Source organism: Ascidiella aspersa, chromosome 4 (assembly GCF_963924565.1).
Source record: "Ascidiella aspersa chromosome 4, kaAscAspe10.2, whole genome shotgun sequence".
Lineage (NCBI taxonomy): Eukaryota > Metazoa > Chordata > Ascidiacea > Phlebobranchia > Ascidiidae > Ascidiella > Ascidiella aspersa.
The window spans coordinates 4,186,795-4,204,074 of record NC_139450.1 but is presented as its reverse complement, the minus strand read 5'-3'; the positions used below and the strand labels follow the sequence as shown (position 1 = coordinate 4,204,074).

General features: G+C 37.3%; 1 protein-coding gene across 1 annotated transcript in view; it reads left to right on the top strand.

The window, feature by feature from the left end:
• LOC146146732 (ephrin type-B receptor 1-B-like) overlaps positions 1 to 17,280 on the top strand; it is a 50,006-nt gene extending 32,726 nt beyond the window's left edge. The window contains exons 10-21 of the mRNA XM_083387562.1: positions 2,284 to 2,365; positions 2,687 to 2,847; positions 3,254 to 3,380; positions 4,418 to 4,630; positions 4,991 to 5,104; positions 5,620 to 5,802; positions 7,662 to 7,723; positions 8,499 to 8,708; positions 9,182 to 9,376; positions 14,076 to 14,227; positions 14,793 to 14,945; positions 15,835 to 17,280. Of these exons, the coding sequence (XP_083243688.1) occupies positions 2,284 to 2,365; positions 2,687 to 2,847; positions 3,254 to 3,380; positions 4,418 to 4,630; positions 4,991 to 5,104; positions 5,620 to 5,802; positions 7,662 to 7,723; positions 8,499 to 8,708; positions 9,182 to 9,376; positions 14,076 to 14,227; positions 14,793 to 14,945; positions 15,835 to 16,072 (1,890 nt within the window). The 3' untranslated portion in view covers positions 16,073 to 17,280. The remainder of the gene's footprint in view (positions 1 to 2,283; positions 2,366 to 2,686; positions 2,848 to 3,253; positions 3,381 to 4,417; positions 4,631 to 4,990; positions 5,105 to 5,619; positions 5,803 to 7,661; positions 7,724 to 8,498; positions 8,709 to 9,181; positions 9,377 to 14,075; positions 14,228 to 14,792; positions 14,946 to 15,834) is intronic.

The following is a 17,280-nucleotide window of genomic DNA, read 5'->3' as shown; positions in this document are numbered from 1 at the left end:
AGGACAACGACTGGAGTGATATTTACCTTTGAGATATAGACTCCCGTTCTCTTATCGCGAGCGCAGTGACTCAGCTAATGTCGAGAGAGACTGGTTCTGTCGCAATCGCAACCCTAACGACAAACTTGTGGTCTTGTCTGGAGCCTAGCCTCCGCTTTGGAATAACTCCCACAGTATTTCACATCGTACTGTGTATCTTCAACATGCTAGTTCGATATACGTTATAAGTCGCTTTGAATCAGACGGCCTATCTCTTTCAAAGAATGTATTTTGGGATGATTAACACTAACGGGCGTAGGCGAATTTAAACATGCTGTTACTCATTTATTTTTCATATTGCCTTTATCTCCCTATTTCGATGTAGTGTATGGGCCGTTTTAATTTGAACAGTGTCTTTCGAACCTGGCAATCTCAAAGGCCTATAGGAGACTTGAAACATGCTCATTCCAAAGCTATTTATTTTTCACATTGCCTTATACTCGCCGATTCGGTTATATTTAACCTACTAGTTTAACACACTGTATGAGTGAATGAGTATAAAACTTTAAGGAAATCGTATACAAGCGATGAAACTAAACCAATTTTAATGTAAATGTCTTTATTTGTAATCTGGTCCATATTAGAGTCGCATTGGCCCAATGTTTTTGAGCAGGATAAATTTTTCAGCAGTCTTGCCATAGGAACAAAAATCCCCTGAATGATTTCGTTAAGTCTTCCCTGAGGTTTTCATTTTGCCGATCTGATGTATTTCGGATCTGGTGATAAAATTTACGAGCGTCGCTCTCATAAGCTTATGCGTTGGCGTCTGTACGTGACATTCCAGTAGGTCGCTTACGAAATGTCAGTCTGTCATCTTTACAAGAGCTGGTGCTCCGTACCGCATACCTAAAATTGCTTGGATCTGACCTAATTTTCATGTAAAGTTGCGAAGCAAGTGGTTGAGATTATGAAAAATCACCACCTAATGTATTTCACTAAAAGAATGGCCGACACTTCTAACCTAAATTTTGAGCTGTTTTTTTTTTACAAAATTCCCAAAACATAAAGATCGGGCACTTTTTTTGTAGCTAGTTAAACATTTTTTATCTATACCTTTGTTTTCCTTATTCACTACATCACGTTTTTTTGCCCAAACCTGCATTTCATAACAAACAAAATGAGCTATATTGTCAATTTGTTTCATTTCAGTTAGCTCATTTTTTTCATATTTCAGTTTCTGTAAATCAGCGTTTTTTAACGATTTAAGTCACAGAGTCTTTTTCTGCGCGCATTTTCACTCACATCGAGCAAATGGAGAAATGGAAATTTCTGAGCTTTTTAAATCGATTTCTCAATAAAGTAGTTTTACTGCTGAAGGACTGTACAGTCTTCATAGTCCTTGTTTCATCCAAGAACATTACATCTCGTGACATTTTTTGCCCTGGTTGTTATTTTGGCGACCCCAGGATCGTTTGCATTGTCTCGCCCATTGTCGTGCGTTCTAAAAAGGAAAGAGAGGATTGTTACGCGACAATAGCAAGCTCAGGAATTTTTATTGAACCATGTGTTTAAACTATGTTCCATTACAAACGCTGAAAATCTGAGACAACTCCGTGACACAGTGTTGTATATCAGTGACAATAAAAGGTAAAAAATTATAAAAAAAAATGTAAAATCTATAAAAAGGCTAAATATTTTAATTTCATCAGGTAAAAAAAATCAAACGGTTGTGTTCCTTAATATGGTATTAATAACGCCAGAATTTAGGTTGAATCTTTTACCAAATTAAATCAAATCTTAAAGTTTTAAATGTTGAACAAATCTAACATCTTTAGACTACCTTAAATCGTTTAAAATTTATCCAAGTAACGGAAAGTTTTCCAATTCACGTTCAAGTCCTATTTATATCGCAGTGTACAATTTAATCTCTCGATAAAAAAACCTTTCTAAACAAGTCTTTCGAAGTACGTGAATCCGTGCTCTTACATCATTGATTAGATTTCCGACCTCGCGTTTTACACAGTGATCTACATTCATAAATTGTCCGCTCACTGACGTATGTGTTGGTTGTTATTCGCTCACAATGGCCAATAACAATGACGCAATGCGCACGTAATTAGGAAAAAAAGCAAATTCGCGCGAGATTTCGCAACTTCTTTCCGAAACCGCGCACTTAACCACACTTCCTGGCTTAACTAGCACCTTCTGACAGGCTTGACCTTTCGGTTGCCTTTTTCTCCACTTGTTTACTAGGCATTGTGACCTCACAAACGCGTGTTTACGTTCAAATTGTTTCGGTTGCAGGTGAACGCCCACAACGGAGTTTCGAAGGTTTCGGGTTCGGCTCCCGCCTCGCAAGCGATTGAATTTTCGACCAACGAAGCAGGTAAACAAAAAATGTTGGAAAAAAAAAAACTGTGTTCACCTTGTAATTGTATTAGCCTTTTTTTATAAAGCTTCTTTAAAGTTAATTTAAATTACTAATAGTGCTTTTTAGATTCTTTTCAGAGATAACAGTTACTTTAAATAGATTTGAATTTCAAAAGCAAGTATTTTACGTTTATATATTCAAAAATCGACTCAAATTGATTTTAATTATTAAAATTTGACGTTTAGCTTATTTTATTAATACACATCTATAACCCGATACCCCATTTGCTTGTAGCCTATTCATTAAAATAACTAAATTTACCTATTTTTCGTCTAGTTCCATCGGCTGTTCGTGCTTTGAGACTCGTTGGAAGAGGAAAGAATAGTTTGACTGTAATGTGGGAAAAACCGTCCCGAGATAACGGCTTAATCCTCGACTACGAGGTACAGGCTACCCCCATTACTACAGCGGGGACCCTCACCCCTATTATCACCCAGGTATGCCAACCCCCCTTCGGTGTTACTGTATTGTACTATTTGTGGTTACTGTGGTTGAATTTGATCTAAATCAAAATTAATTTGAAAAAATGTTACCCTAAAATTTTGATTTTATTTACCGACTTTATCTATTAAAAATATTTTTAACCTGAATTTTTTTTAACCTAGTTGTAACTTGAAAAAATATTTTTTTCACAAAAATGTTTTTATAGACAGCCATTTTTAACTTTCCTCTATAAAAGCTTTATTTCATTCGGAATTATTCCCAACTGTTTTTGTGTTAAATTTTACTTTTAAAAGTGGCTAGAATTACTTGGAAAAAAGCAAGTAAAAAATCCCATTAACTAGTCATCGACGTTTTCTCCCGTCGAGCAAAAAAAGGCCTTCACTCTACCTTTAATTGTAGGTTTCAACGCTGAACGTTACCATCAGCGGATTAGATAGCGGTTCGGCGTATGAGATCAGGGTAAAGGCACGAACTTCGGCCGGATACGGTCAGTTCAGTCATCCGATCACCTTCAGCACACTTCAAGGTGAGATGAAGGGCCTTGAGATAGTTTTAGGCAAGGAAATTTCCTTTCTAGTGATTTGATTCGTTGTTTTAACTATTTTTATGTTTATTTCTATTGTTGAAAATGGTTAGTTTTTTTTAACTATTCGACCCCTAATTTATAATATATCACAAGAAGTATGGGCGTGACATAATTCTGAAATTTTATGGTTAATACCTATAGTTTAGTCCTAAGAACTAAATACAACTAAATCCGAGCTGTCTATAGAAAATTAAGTCTACGCATATAAGTGTTTCAAGTTAATATTTAAATCTGAAAGTGTAGCGATTGTAAGTTATGCATGGTGCAACAACATTCCCACCTAGTTCTGCTTTTCGTTCTTGAAATCCAACAGAGTATTAAAATATTTGAACGATGATTCATAGATTTGCCCTCCGCCTTATTTGCATAGAGCCATGGCTGCTTTCCCAATCTATTTGATGCCTGCTGTTGCAATAGCTAGCGATATGTAAACCACCTGGCAACTTACTAAGGAGTGTAGTTGAGTAATCTACGAAAATCTGATGTTGATAAATATAGAGTTTTATTTGAAACGCTCACGACATGCTGCCGACAGCACTTCTGAATAGACAACTAACTAACAATAACAATGGTATTGCAAGAAAACAATGCGCCTAACATTCCGATAGAGTCAAGTCACTTTTTGTTTAAACATGAAATCACACCAGGCAGGATATGAGCTAAAAATCCTACTTAGCTTCAACTAAAATTTCAAATATAAACAAAAACAATGGCATTGTCCAAAAACAATATGCGTAACATTCCCATAGAATCAATTTATTTTTTTAATTTTAACATTTCATCATATAACATCACATCAAGAAGGATATGAGTTGAAAAGCCTATACTTGGCTTTAATCAAAATTTCAAATATAAACAATAACAATGGCCATTGTCAAAGAACAATACGCATATTACTTTGATCTAAACCCAAGTACACTTAACGTCTAAACCTCAAAGCAAGGTCCCAAAACTTAACCCCACATTTTCACCCACAGAAGAAGAACCCACTGACGCCATAGATGACGAAAGCACCGGAATAATTATCGCAGCTGTCGCTGGGGCCGTTATTCTGCTGGTGGTGGTGGTCGTTGTTATGGTACTGCGCAGGCGCAGAAGCAAAAGGGCGCTGGAGAGAGAACGACTCATGCGGAACAAGCTGGCGGACGGCAACACTAGCGAACTGGTGGTGCGTGACGGGTTTGCGCAAGGTGAGAAATTAGCTGAAGATGTTGAAAATTTTGCCAACTCATCATTGACTATAATTTGCTTTTAATTTATTTTTTCGTCATTAATTTCTTTTAATTTTTTTAAGATAAAATCGGTTTTGCCACTAAGCACAAATGTTTTTTAATGTTTTTTTAATACTTAAAAAGTAATTTTTGTCCAACTTTTTTTATTTTTTTTAACTTTTCAGTTGCACATAGAAAAAAATATATATATTAAAATTTTACCTTAATTTTCAATTTCAAATTATGTATCTGTGATTGATGAAAAAAAATTTTCCTGGCAATATTTTTCTCAAAAAATCGCGATTTTTCTGTCAACCCAAAACCCACTTTCCATTGTAGCGCGCAACGCTCGTAAGACCTACGTCGACTACCGGGATCCGCACAAGGGCGTTAAAGAGATCGCGCGAGAAATCGATGTTTCCAAGATCAAGATCGAAAGGGTCATCGGGAGAGGTACGTTGTTAGAAGGAAACAATTTTTTACCAAAAAAAAAAAAAATTAAAAAAAAGTAAAATTGAGACAAAACTATGAAAATAAGTAAAGCATTTAAACAACAAGAATTTTATAATCACTAGAAAAAATTAAAAAAAAAACGTTTAAAAGTAAAAAATAATTCCATTAGTTGACCAGCAAGCATTTGTTTGCAAGCAAGAACACAAATTAACACAAATTAAAAACAGAAAATGAAAAAATAGCCACTGGTGACTGGTGAGATTCGAACCTCCGCCAACACGCAATAACTTCACTTTAAAAACAAGAATGAGTTGTAAAATTTAATTACAAAACTCCATTTACCCGAGTGAACGCTTTAGATTTTTCAGGAAGTTTTTAAAAAAAATTATTTTACTGCTATATTTTTTGAAACTTCAAGGAATAGTTACCGAAGAAATGTCGTTACAGAATGATTTCACAAGTCTTTGTCGGTTATTTTGCTCTTTTGTTAATCGACCACCACAAATATTGTTCAGGCGAGTTTGGCGAGGTTTGCAAGGGCAAGTTGATGGAATCCAAGTCTCCACTTCCTGTTGCTGTGAAGCGACTCAAGCACGGAGCAAGTCTAATCGATCAAACCAACTTCCTGAGGGAGGCTTGTACCATGGCCCAGTTCGAAGACCGAAACATCGTTCAACTGCAAGGAGTCGTCACTAAAAGTAAGTTTATTGTATTTAAAACCTCTTTTGTGGATGTCTTTATAGGCGGCCGGTCTTTTTTTGGTTTGTTTTATTTAATTTTTTGGCAAGTTTGATTGAAAATTTTACACAAATAGGTCCCAGTTTTTGGCACCGTTTTTTAACGATTTTTAACAAGTTTTAGGAGGAAAAATAGCAGCCCTTTAAAATCTGTTTTTTTTTCAGTATGGCAACGGTACTGGCTGACAATAGAGCTTTTTTGCCTTTTTGCCTAATCTTTTTATTTAATTTAATAGTCTTGTGCCGTTTTCGACATTCTTTGCTCCTTTAAGCGGCCGCAAAAATGAAACTTCTACCTTCTATGGTTTTTCAGCTTTCTTAAATTTCGATCACGAGTTGCCAAAAAAATGCGTTTTCAGACAGCACCTAAATACCTTAAACCCGACAATAATCTCACGTATCAAGCTAACGCCGTTTCGAATTTCAGTTCGGAAAAGTACAGCTAAAACACCTCGTGGCAAGCTTACAAGAAGCTGCTGTAATTGCGACCTACAGCGCTACGAGCAAAGGCGCTTATTACGACAGAGTAATTACGAGTTGTGTAATTTGTCTTTGAGGAGCGTTCGGCGAGGCAGTTGGGCTCAAATTGGCATCGAAATCGCACGACCCACGACAATTAATGCGGTTCATGACCTCTGTCGAGGAATGTTGGCCGGTAGGAAACGAGGTTTGACAAAAACAGGCCTACGCGAAAAACTAGCAACTAGTTTAATATATCGATGTGTAACATAGAAAAAGCGCATACATATTATCAATGTTTTAATTAGCTAAGTTATTTTCCAACCTGACCAAAAACGACTAGCCAACTTAATTAGCCTAATTAGTAGTTACCTACTTCACTAGAAAGGTACCTTTCAATAAACACATAGTTAGGTTTCTAGCAGTGCATTTTTGCAAGTAATTAAATTAATTTATTTTTACACACTTTTGGGCAAACTTGTTGCTTTAAATCTAATCTTGACAAAAAATCTAGAAATTTTCCTAAACAACCTATATCTCGACATTTACGAGAACTCACATCGTCAGTTTAGTAGGCTGGATAATTCAATATATATTGAAGTTCCATACATCTGCGTCAGCATGAAAGAAGGTTTATCGAGATACAGTAACAACCACAAATATAAAGCGTATTTTAAAGTTGTTTAGCACTTTTTGGCAGTTAGTTAAGCAACACCCCCCTCCTATAACCAACCATCCTCTTATCGCGACCGCATTCGCCCGTTCGTCCGCTTCCAATTCGTTAGCTCTCTATTGCCAAACAATTCCCTTCCGTCGCTTTTAAGTCGACGCCTTATGTTATGACAAGGTGTCAAAATCGGCCGGCAGCGCTATACAGAATGCTGACGGTGCAGCTTCTGTTGCTTCTAGATGTGGCAAACTTTTCTTGTGACTGACTTCTATTAAACGCTGATATTTTGAGCGACTGGTGTTAATTTGGCGTGCAAATCTGGGCCTTTGTGTTTAAATAAGTCATGAGATTTGTGTACGCTATATTACATCCGGTGCCTACTTTATTTGGTAACATTTTTTTAATCAAGTGTAGCAACAGTTAAATAACATTTGAGTCAAAACTTGCGTCATAATATTACATGTTTTAGCCATTTTTGTTTATACTGTTTATAATATTTAATACTGTACCTTATAAAAAATAGCATACCTGATAATACTGTAGGCTACCTACTGTTTATAACTGTACCCAATATTTGATAAGTGTCCATAATATTTGTTATTATACCCGTTTATAAATATACAGGAAATATTTTCAATAAAACATGAACTTTGAAAAACGTATTTTAATCGCCATTTTTTTTCTTTTTAAGGTGTACCCGCCATGATTTTGACCGAGTTTATGGAAAATGGTTCCCTGGACAGATTGCTTCAGGTAATTTCGATGTCTGTGTTCATTCTACCTTCATAATCCAAAATATAACGCACCTTAAACAGTTATTCACCGGTTTAGCTAGAACGAACGGAAATTCCCAAACGCAGAAACAGACTTTGTAGGCCAATGTAGACCGGCTTCATTAAATAACGCCCACACTTGTATTAAGACTGCTGTAAAATGCCACAGTTCCTATAGCGATATTTATTTTGCCAAATTGAATTTGACCACAGTGCGCGCAATCCGGCTTTATGAGGCCTTTGAAGTCAGGTCGTTTGTCAAATGTTGTAAATTCTCGAGCTGGGAGTCACGACATTTTCTGTAAGGCATTGAACCCTATACGCTGTATGCTTTGTACGGAAATAACTAGGATGTATCTAAGTACAATCCTTACTCATTGCAACATTTTTTTGACTTACAATTACTGCTGTTTGGTCGCGTATATAACAAAGTCTAACTCTACAAGTTTTAAACTTGTTTGAAACGAAAAATTGTCCCTTTTTTAAAGAAAACGTTCAGGAAAATCATATTGGCAGTTCGTAAAAAAATGGAATCAGAGTGACCATGGCTTTAGGTGTTACTTTGTTTTACAAAGCCTACACTATAAGTTCATTATAATTTTTTGACAAATGCCTGTGCAAAGTTTAGGAAACAGTTTCAATTCTGCAAAACATTGAAGAAGCACTGTAAAAAAATAAATACCGAAAAACGTGATACACTAACTGAAACAGATCTGATTTTAACCGTTTAAAAAAAAATCCGATTTTTTTCACAGAGAAAACGTGGAGATCTGTCGATCCTCCAGCTGATCCAAATGCTGAAGGGGATCGCTTCCGGGATGCGCTACCTCTCTTCCATGAAGTACGTGCACCGCGACCTGGCCGCCAGGAACATCCTCGTCAACTCCGAGCTCGTCTGCAAGGTTTCCGACTTCGGACTTTCCCGCACGCTCGAGAACGACCCGCACGCCACCTACACAACACAGGTGCGATTTAAAACTTTTTTTTTTTTTAATGTAATACTTTGCCTTTTGTTTTAGATTTCGTGTCACTTTTTCACGTTTTTTCGTTTTTTTACTTTAAACATTTATTTTAATAAACTGACTTTACCATTTTGGTAATTGCGCTCTAAAATCGTTAGTTTGGTTTAAAATTTAAAACAACTAAACACGATTTTCCCTTTAATCATTGGGCCACTTTTTAAATAAACTTGTGATTTATTTGAAAGTAGCGTTAACCTAAACTTAACACACAATCAATTGCGTACATAAAATGCTCAAGTTTTAATTTAGATTTATAAAATACTTTCTTAAAATACCTGAAATTCATTGATTTAATAATAACTAACCGATGTATTTTTTAACAGTTGAAAAAGCCTTGACTATATTAACCTAAACTGCACTTTAATGTTGCATGTTACAATTATTCAAAATCTTACAAAAACATTTTTTTTATTTAGGGAGGAAAAATTGCTCTACGTTGGACGGCACCAGAGTGCATCCGCTACCGGCAATTCACTTCCGCAAGTGACGTATGGAGTTACGGCATCGTCATGTGGGAAGTGATGTCATATGGCGAGAAGCCTTACTGGGACATGAGTAATGATGACGTCACAGAGGTCATCGAGGACGGATACAGGCTTCCCGCCCCCCTGGTAAGAATAAAAATAAAAAGCGCTCAAAGTGACTAAGATAGGCCCTGCATATAGAAACGTAGTTTTACAACTTGAGTTGCAGAAATTAATAAGGTTTTGTATTTTCATAACATTCAGATTGACTTAAACTTTATGTAGCTTATAAAAAATTGAATATAAAAAAGTTGGCAAAATATCAGTTTGTTTGACATTTAAACCATCAGTTATTATGGCTTTGACAAAAAGGCCAGCCAAAAATGTTTTCAATTTTTTTTACGCATTTTTCTTCTTAAATTTTGCCGTTATATTACTCTTTGACCTGCCCAAATCCTCAAACTGTTTATTTTGAGGATGACCTGTTAACTTTTTCTTAAAAAAACTTAACACTGGATCTATAAATATCCCCAGTATTGTGAGCAACGTTAGCAAATCTGATATCTATGGCTTCGAATAAAGTGAAACGCACAGCTCAGTTTAAACTATGAAGTTAGTGGCAATTCTCCAAAAAAAAAACTCAAATTTCATTTTAATCTACTTTCGTCTTGTGCCGCTATTTTAACGCGAACGATTCCGCGAAGCAAACATATAAGGTTCCGGTGGCCTTATGAAAAAAAATTCCACTGTGCGTAATTTCTCCCGGTTTCAATTCACCATCCTTAGAGTATCGCTTTCTTGGGCGCAGTTAAGCGCACACAGGGGTCCCTTGTTTACCGGTGAGTCCAGGCAGCTAAAGCCAGTCATCGGATCTGTGGCATTAACTCTGGTGACAAGTTAACTTACGCTAAGATCGCTTCTTGTAATACGCCCGCGGCTATAGCTGGAAAACTTACGCGAAATTAGACGCTCTATTGTGCTCTAGGCCGCATACGGTAGTGTTTTTCGGGCAAGTTTTTAGATTCTATTTTTTTCAAATTTTTCGTTGTTTTTCATTTAAACGCCAGGCTAGTCGTTTGAAGTTTGACCCTCAAATTTTTTGCCAAAGTTACATGCAAAATACATTTTATGCCATGTTTTGTGACTCTATTACCCCTGTTTATTTTTAGCACAATTTTTTTCGCTTTTAAACCTATTTTTTAAATCTCGATTCGCCCACTATTAAACCACTATGCTCATAAAAAATTTTGAATGTTTGTTTTTCAACTTTTTTACGTTCAAAAACGGGTGCGAAATTGTTGGTCGCCATTGAAAACGACCGTGTTGGATTAGCCAAATTGCTTTCTAAGATCAAAATTAGGGCTAAAAAACGCTTCCAACAATGTACACTACCAATAGATGAAACACAGTGCAAAAACATATAGCCGAATAAGAAGGCCGGCGCTTCAAACTGGCCTTAAAAGGTGGCCAACTTTAGCCTTAATCAAACTTTTCCACCCGTCAGCCATTTCAAGAGACCAACTCTACAAAAAGAAAAAAAACCTTATCCAATTCTTTTTCCATGTGCTTTAAGATCCAACAACTCCCCCAACCCAAACATGTAGGCGCCTATGTTCCTAGAAAGCGCTCGTAATCCGACGTTCGAGCCTTCTGAGCGCTACGCTCGGCCGACTGAGAGCCCTACTTGGCTGGGATTTGATTTCGCCGTTACTCAACGCAGCTGCGCTTTAAGAAGGCGGCTGATTTTTAACCTCGTAAGACCCCTTAGCTAACCCCCCGAAATTTGGCGGGCTGTTGTTTTTGCAAATCGCATTTTAAGCTGTCTTAAAAGCCCCCAACCGCTGTATAAACGTACAGAAGGATCGAGTTGTTGTTTTTTCGCTTTTAAAGTTGTCACGAATTGGCCCGAAATGTTTGCAAGCGTATTTGGAGCGATACAGCATATTTAGCATAGGCTTAAGTGCACACAGCCCACACAACACTAGTTTTGTTCAGCTACATCCAGGTAAGTATAAAATATGTTTTAAGCAATCGTTTTTTTAATATTTGGCCTTTAATTAAAAACAATATGGTGTAATTATTTTGCTAGAAGTTTGGCATACCATTAAAGTGAAGTAATTTCCCAAATGGTAAAGAAAAATATATATTATGTTGGTTTAAGGGTGGAATTATGAATAAACACTGTAGGCGATTGTTATTTTGACTGAATTAAAGCCACATCCCTAGGGAGGGCCTTGAACTAGTGTATCAAGTCATCAATCACAAATCATAGTGTGTTTACCCAGGGGCGCCAATTTCGCTTCATAATCTCGTCAGCTTCAATAACTTCCCTTAAATAAACCAAAAGTTGCGCACGACTAATGCTTTATTAAAGTTGCGAAAAATTCCAAGCGTCGCATTTCGCTCAGATTTGGCCGAAAGATGACGTTATTTCCTCCGCGGGTTGAAAATCGTGCCCGAATCTAGCCTACCCCCCTTTGTCCCGCCCCCCTGGGGTACCTGGGTGCTGAAAGTCGGGGACCCATCGGCGACTTAGCGGCGTTGCCCCTTTGTTAACCGCGTCACGATAACTAACGGAGCGCGACCGTCACAATATTTTCTTAACTCAGGCCCGCGACAGATTAATGCCAATTACTGGGGCGCTTATTGTGATTGTGACGTCACTGTTTACGCGACGCGCGTCCATGCGTGACGCGGCGCCCTTTTTTGTTTTTATTTTTATTGTCGTTGGATAGAAATCGGCCGGGTCGCAAAACGCACAACGGTTCGTGCAGTCGGTTGGATCTTTTTTTCGCGAAAGGGTTGGTTTGTGTTGGGTTCTTTCTTATTTAGCAGAAAAACAACACTGTTTTAAGTGTGTGAATTTTGAAAGAAAATTAAATTATAATTTACTGAAGAAAAAACAATAAAATGGTTCCAATTTTGTTAATTTGATAAAAAAATAATATATTTTGGAGCAAAAGCGCAAACTAACAAGTAAAACCAAAATATTGTAATAAATTGCCATTTAGTCGTAAAACATACATAAGGAAGAAAAAAATGGAATAGGTGACCTTTTTCGAACTACCGCCCCATCCAATTACATAAATCGCTCGGTAAATTGGCATTTCGTCTGAGCGCATTCCAGTATACTTAGACTTAAGTGGCGCGAACGTGTAAACGCGACTCACAAGTGACACTTGAGGGCGTGACTGGCGCCGTGCCAAAAACCGCGATTCGGTACACGTCGCGAATTTCCCAGGACCGTGTTAAGCTGGAAACCACTTAAAAGGCATTTTTTTTGTACTTCAATTTTCTTGGCTTTTAAAATTGTCGCTAACTTTTACCAGCAAACGACAAAATAACAGCAGGCATTGTAACAAACACCTTGGGACTCATTCCTTCCCACAGGTTTAAATAGTTTTAACATTTTATTTATACTTTATTTACACCTGAGTTGAAATTTAAAATAGTACGTTTTGAGTTTAAGTATCGGATCAAAATATTGTTAAAAATCAGAGAGAAAAAAGCGGCGATGACCACATAAAAATCCTTTGTTGACGTAACAAAAAGCCAAACGCCATTTTAAATCTTCATGAATTAAAGCAAAGGGAAACCATCTCGATTATTCATAATTTCGTTGAAGTGTACCTTGTTGCTTTTAAAGCAATTCTTGACCGGTCGGCGTGTAGCATACAAAAATGCCGTTTTTCGTGTTTTCAAACAGTTTTTTTTTTTCGCTATTTGCTTAACTAGGGTCACTTTTTCGGCCACGGCGAAGTTTAAATTAAGTTGAAAAGTTCGCTTTTCAAGTATCTTACGATTTAACCCGATCAACAACAAGAGCCAACAATATTCTATTTCACAATTATCCGGCTCTTTACAAAGCGTCAACCAAATTGTGGCAATAACAGGGCGTTCCTGGCCTACAAAGCGTTTAAAACCAGTCTTTCTGGACCGCAACTTGCAATTAAACTCGAGTTCGGGTTTCCGCCCTTAATCTCCCAGAAAAAAGCCAAAAAAACAACAGCGATAAATTTTCGAGCTCGACCCAGCCTCGACGTTTAATCCCGCGCAAGTGTCACCTTGTTACGCTGGGCGTGGAGGGATTAATTTTTGCCATCCTTAACTTTAAACCTGAACGCTTTGTTTTGCAAAGTTGCGCAGCATTCAAAGGGTCACGGGTTCAAATCCCAGGGTCTGCTAAACTCGAAAATCGGGAAACTTCCAAGTTAAGCCATTCTTTAGCGACAGTTTTTTAATCTGTAACCGCAAGTTTCGCCCAATTTAACAGCAACTGGCAATTTTTATCGGCGAAATATTCGCTCACACGCGCGAAATTCAAGTGTTTTCGATGTTTTAGTCGGCACACCCATGTAAATCGCTTCTACGGTGTTAAATCGCTATTTTGATGCTATTTTACATGTCGGCTTGACCGGGTCACTTAATTACGAGGCGCTTTGGACGAATTTGTAGCCAAACTGACTCACTTTGAAGTCACTGGGTGGGGTTCATTCTTTGACCGGAAAACAGTTGTCAGCATTTTTTTGGGAATTGAATAAAAACCGTGAATTAAAACAAAATTCAAAAAGACGTAAGATTACCCGAAAAGAGACTACTCTCTTTATTGAAACTAACACTGACGTTTTAAACAATTTGTTTTGTTTTCAATTTTCAATTGCTTTTTATTTTTAAATTATTTATCGAAAATAACCTGGGTATTGAACGATTGTCCAAGTTTTCCTTATTTCCCTTAAACTCAGAAGAGCTTCCTTTTTTGAAAACGAACAATATTTTCTTGCTTTAAAGTTTAAACAGAATCGCCGCTAGCGGTTTAAAAAATTTAAATTTTCGTTTTCTTTCTCAGGACTGCCCCCAAGTTCTACACAACCTCATGTTGAACTGCTGGAGTTACGATCCTCGCAGGAGGCCGACGTTCACCGAGATACTGAGTCAGTTGGACGCCCTTCTGCACAAACCAGCCCTGCTTGAAGACCAGGAACCTGCAACCGATCAGAGGTGTGTGTCGCCTGCATGTACATAATCATAAACAAGTCGAATTGCGTCCCACCTTTTATAAGTCATGCTTGAATTACTTCTTCTCAGTCACATTAACTGAAGATGGCACAAGCTCGTATCGAAACGTCTTAAACAAGGTGATGTCAAACTATACTCGACCTTTATGGCTGAAATCGTAATCAACTAGATTTTGCTAGTTGCCTTCAAATGGTAATTGACTTGATTTACGGCAAAAACGTGGGTGTTGCCTCAAGATTTTAGTGAAAAAAAAATCGCTTTGCGTCACCATTACAGCTTCGCAACGAGTCTAGTGGTCAATGTCATTTGGAATTGTCAATATTTTTTTTATTGTTTTATATTTTTTTTATATAAATGCTCCAAAAACGCTACGATTCCATTTGGCTTTTGTGTTAATCGTTAAAAGCGACCTTTACATACAATCTAAAACAATTCTATCTCCAAGTTCAAATTTTTATCTTTGTCGAACTTAAAACAGCTAAATAATCCAATTCTTGTGATAGCTGTCTTAACCGAACACCAAATAAAAAATCCCCTTTTACCCCAGCGCCCCTCTGCTGAACCCAGACAGCCCCAGTAACCTACAGGATGTAAACACCCTTGATGAGTGGCTCGACATGGTAAAGTTGGGAAGATACCGACACAGTTTTCACGCTCGCGGCATCAACGACCTGGAGAGCCTGGCTCATATCTCACCAAGGTAAAAAAAGAACGTTTAACTTGCTTCTCTACGATTTTGACATTTTATTGGATAAAAACAAAGCAAAATGTTTTTTGTGTATTTCAAATTTTACCGGGTAAAAAAAACATTCTAACCTGTTCGATTTTAATATTCAATCAGATTTTGAACTTTGTAATACTGTTTGTAATGTTTTTTAAAGGGGCATTTTTATTGAAGTTTAGAAAGTATTTTTCAACAGGCGCTTTTAAATTTATAAAAAGAAAGAATTTTTTTTATGGGAGCAAAAATTAAGCGCATTTAATTCTTTATTACCATAAGTAAATGTTACTTTATCCAGAAAGGGAAATTTATTTATATTTTTTCGCTATGGTTTTAAATCAAAAGGATTGTTTAGAAACGGCAATTTTTGAACACAGCTTTTATCCAGTTCGATTTCTTCAGTTAAAAGCTTTTTGCGTCGAATTTTTAATGCCAGCCTTAGAAAATCACCCAAAGCGAATCGAACGGAACTCACCCACGTAAACAACCATCACGTAAAGCCACCCACAAGCCCCAATCATGGGCCCCACCCCTTTTGCATTCACCCACAAACATTCACAGGGCTGTAACTAAGTATTTGAATCTTCAAATGTCTTCAAATTGATTCCCGCACTAAAAAGTCGAAAACCGGTTTTCAAACTAGTTTTCAATTGTGTTGACCATGGCATTTATTCAGTTTTGGTTTTTGAAATATACTAAAAAAACGGTCGCGTTTTCAACATATTTTTTATTGTATATGAACATGATATTTAAACAGTTTTGTTTTTCGAATTAAATAAAAAAAAAGGTTAAGCGACAAATCTTATGTCTTTGAAAGGCTGTTAATTTTCTTATAGTATTTTCACAATCCCTATTTTTTAACCAACAGTGACCTCGAACGCTTGGGCATAGCTTCCCCCTCCCACCTCAGCCGGCTCCAAGGCGGCCTGGACACCCTCCGGCGCCACTTGGGAACATCCAGCCCCCCAAACCCCCCTTCTGACGTCATGTCCTCCCGTAACTCGAACACGATGCGCCCCTCTTCAGATCTTTCCCCCGACCCCTCCCTCACCCAGACCTTCACCCTCCCTTCGCGACGCGCCGACGCCTCGGTGGCTATTGTTTGATGACGTCACGATCTGTTGGTTACGTCACGGAATAGCTCAAAATGGGCGACGCTTAAGGCGAGGAAACAGAGTGAAGTCGTTTGTACGTGAAGAGGATTTGGAGTGGAGGGGAGAGAGATTAAAACAATGTGGAAAATTGTTACTGTTATTTTGAAATATGTAGTTAGATGTAGAATGTATATCAAAGACCCTACAGAAGTATGTAGCGTTTTGTTAACGTTTCTGATACCATTTGAAAAATGGCCACAAAAATGCATATGATGTTCGAATGTAATATACGTCTATTTAAAGGTTCACAAAATGCTATTTACTTCTGTGTGGGCTTTAATATTTATTTTAAGTTACTGTAATTGTTGATCGACGCAGCGTTCTGTTGTTTAATTTCTACTTTTTTAGTATTTTTTCACTATATTTAAAGTTTCATGCCCAAGTGTCACTACTTATCGTGTTTTTCTTCGTGTTGTTGTTGTGATAATTGTTGTTGTTATTATTGTTGTTGTAGCTTTGCAATTATTGATGCCAACCGCGCCTGGCCGCGTAATTTTTGCTGCTTTGCCCTCAAAAGATTCCTTACAAACGGCCAATCGTTTATTGACACGAATACTCCTAACCCCTGTCCGACTTAGAAGATTTTTTTCCTGGCATTTATTTTTGCCGCTACCTCAAACTTAACTACCACATCCTGTCACTCAAAGCATTCCAAACTGATAAAAATTAAAAATTTTAAACAGTTTTTGTAAAAAATAACCAAAAAAAAGATTTGTCAATTTTTTTTAAGTTACACTTTTTTTTCAAAAATTTGACGTCACCAAATTTCAACCGCCAGTAAATGACGTCACAGCTTGTATTAAAGCGATTTTGAAACGCATTGGAACGGTATTCCCATTGCTGTACACCACTGGTTACGATGCATTGTGCTTGTTACTTATCAAAGCATATTTCCAGCCCTGCGTTTTGCTAATTCCAGCCCTGCTGTGTTTATGCTCGCATTTTAGTCCCACAGCAGCGGCGTTTCGAGCTGTAGCTCTCTTACTGAATTATTTTTTTGTTTCGGGGAGCGCCACTTTTTTTTGTTACTTTCTTGTTTTGCTTTGCCTTATTTATTTTGCGTGATTTGTACGCTATCACGCCCGCCCTTTTGTAGCTGGCTGTTTGTCCGCCGGCAATCTCATTTCCACGGTTTTTGCGTCGCTTTTTTCTTAAAAATA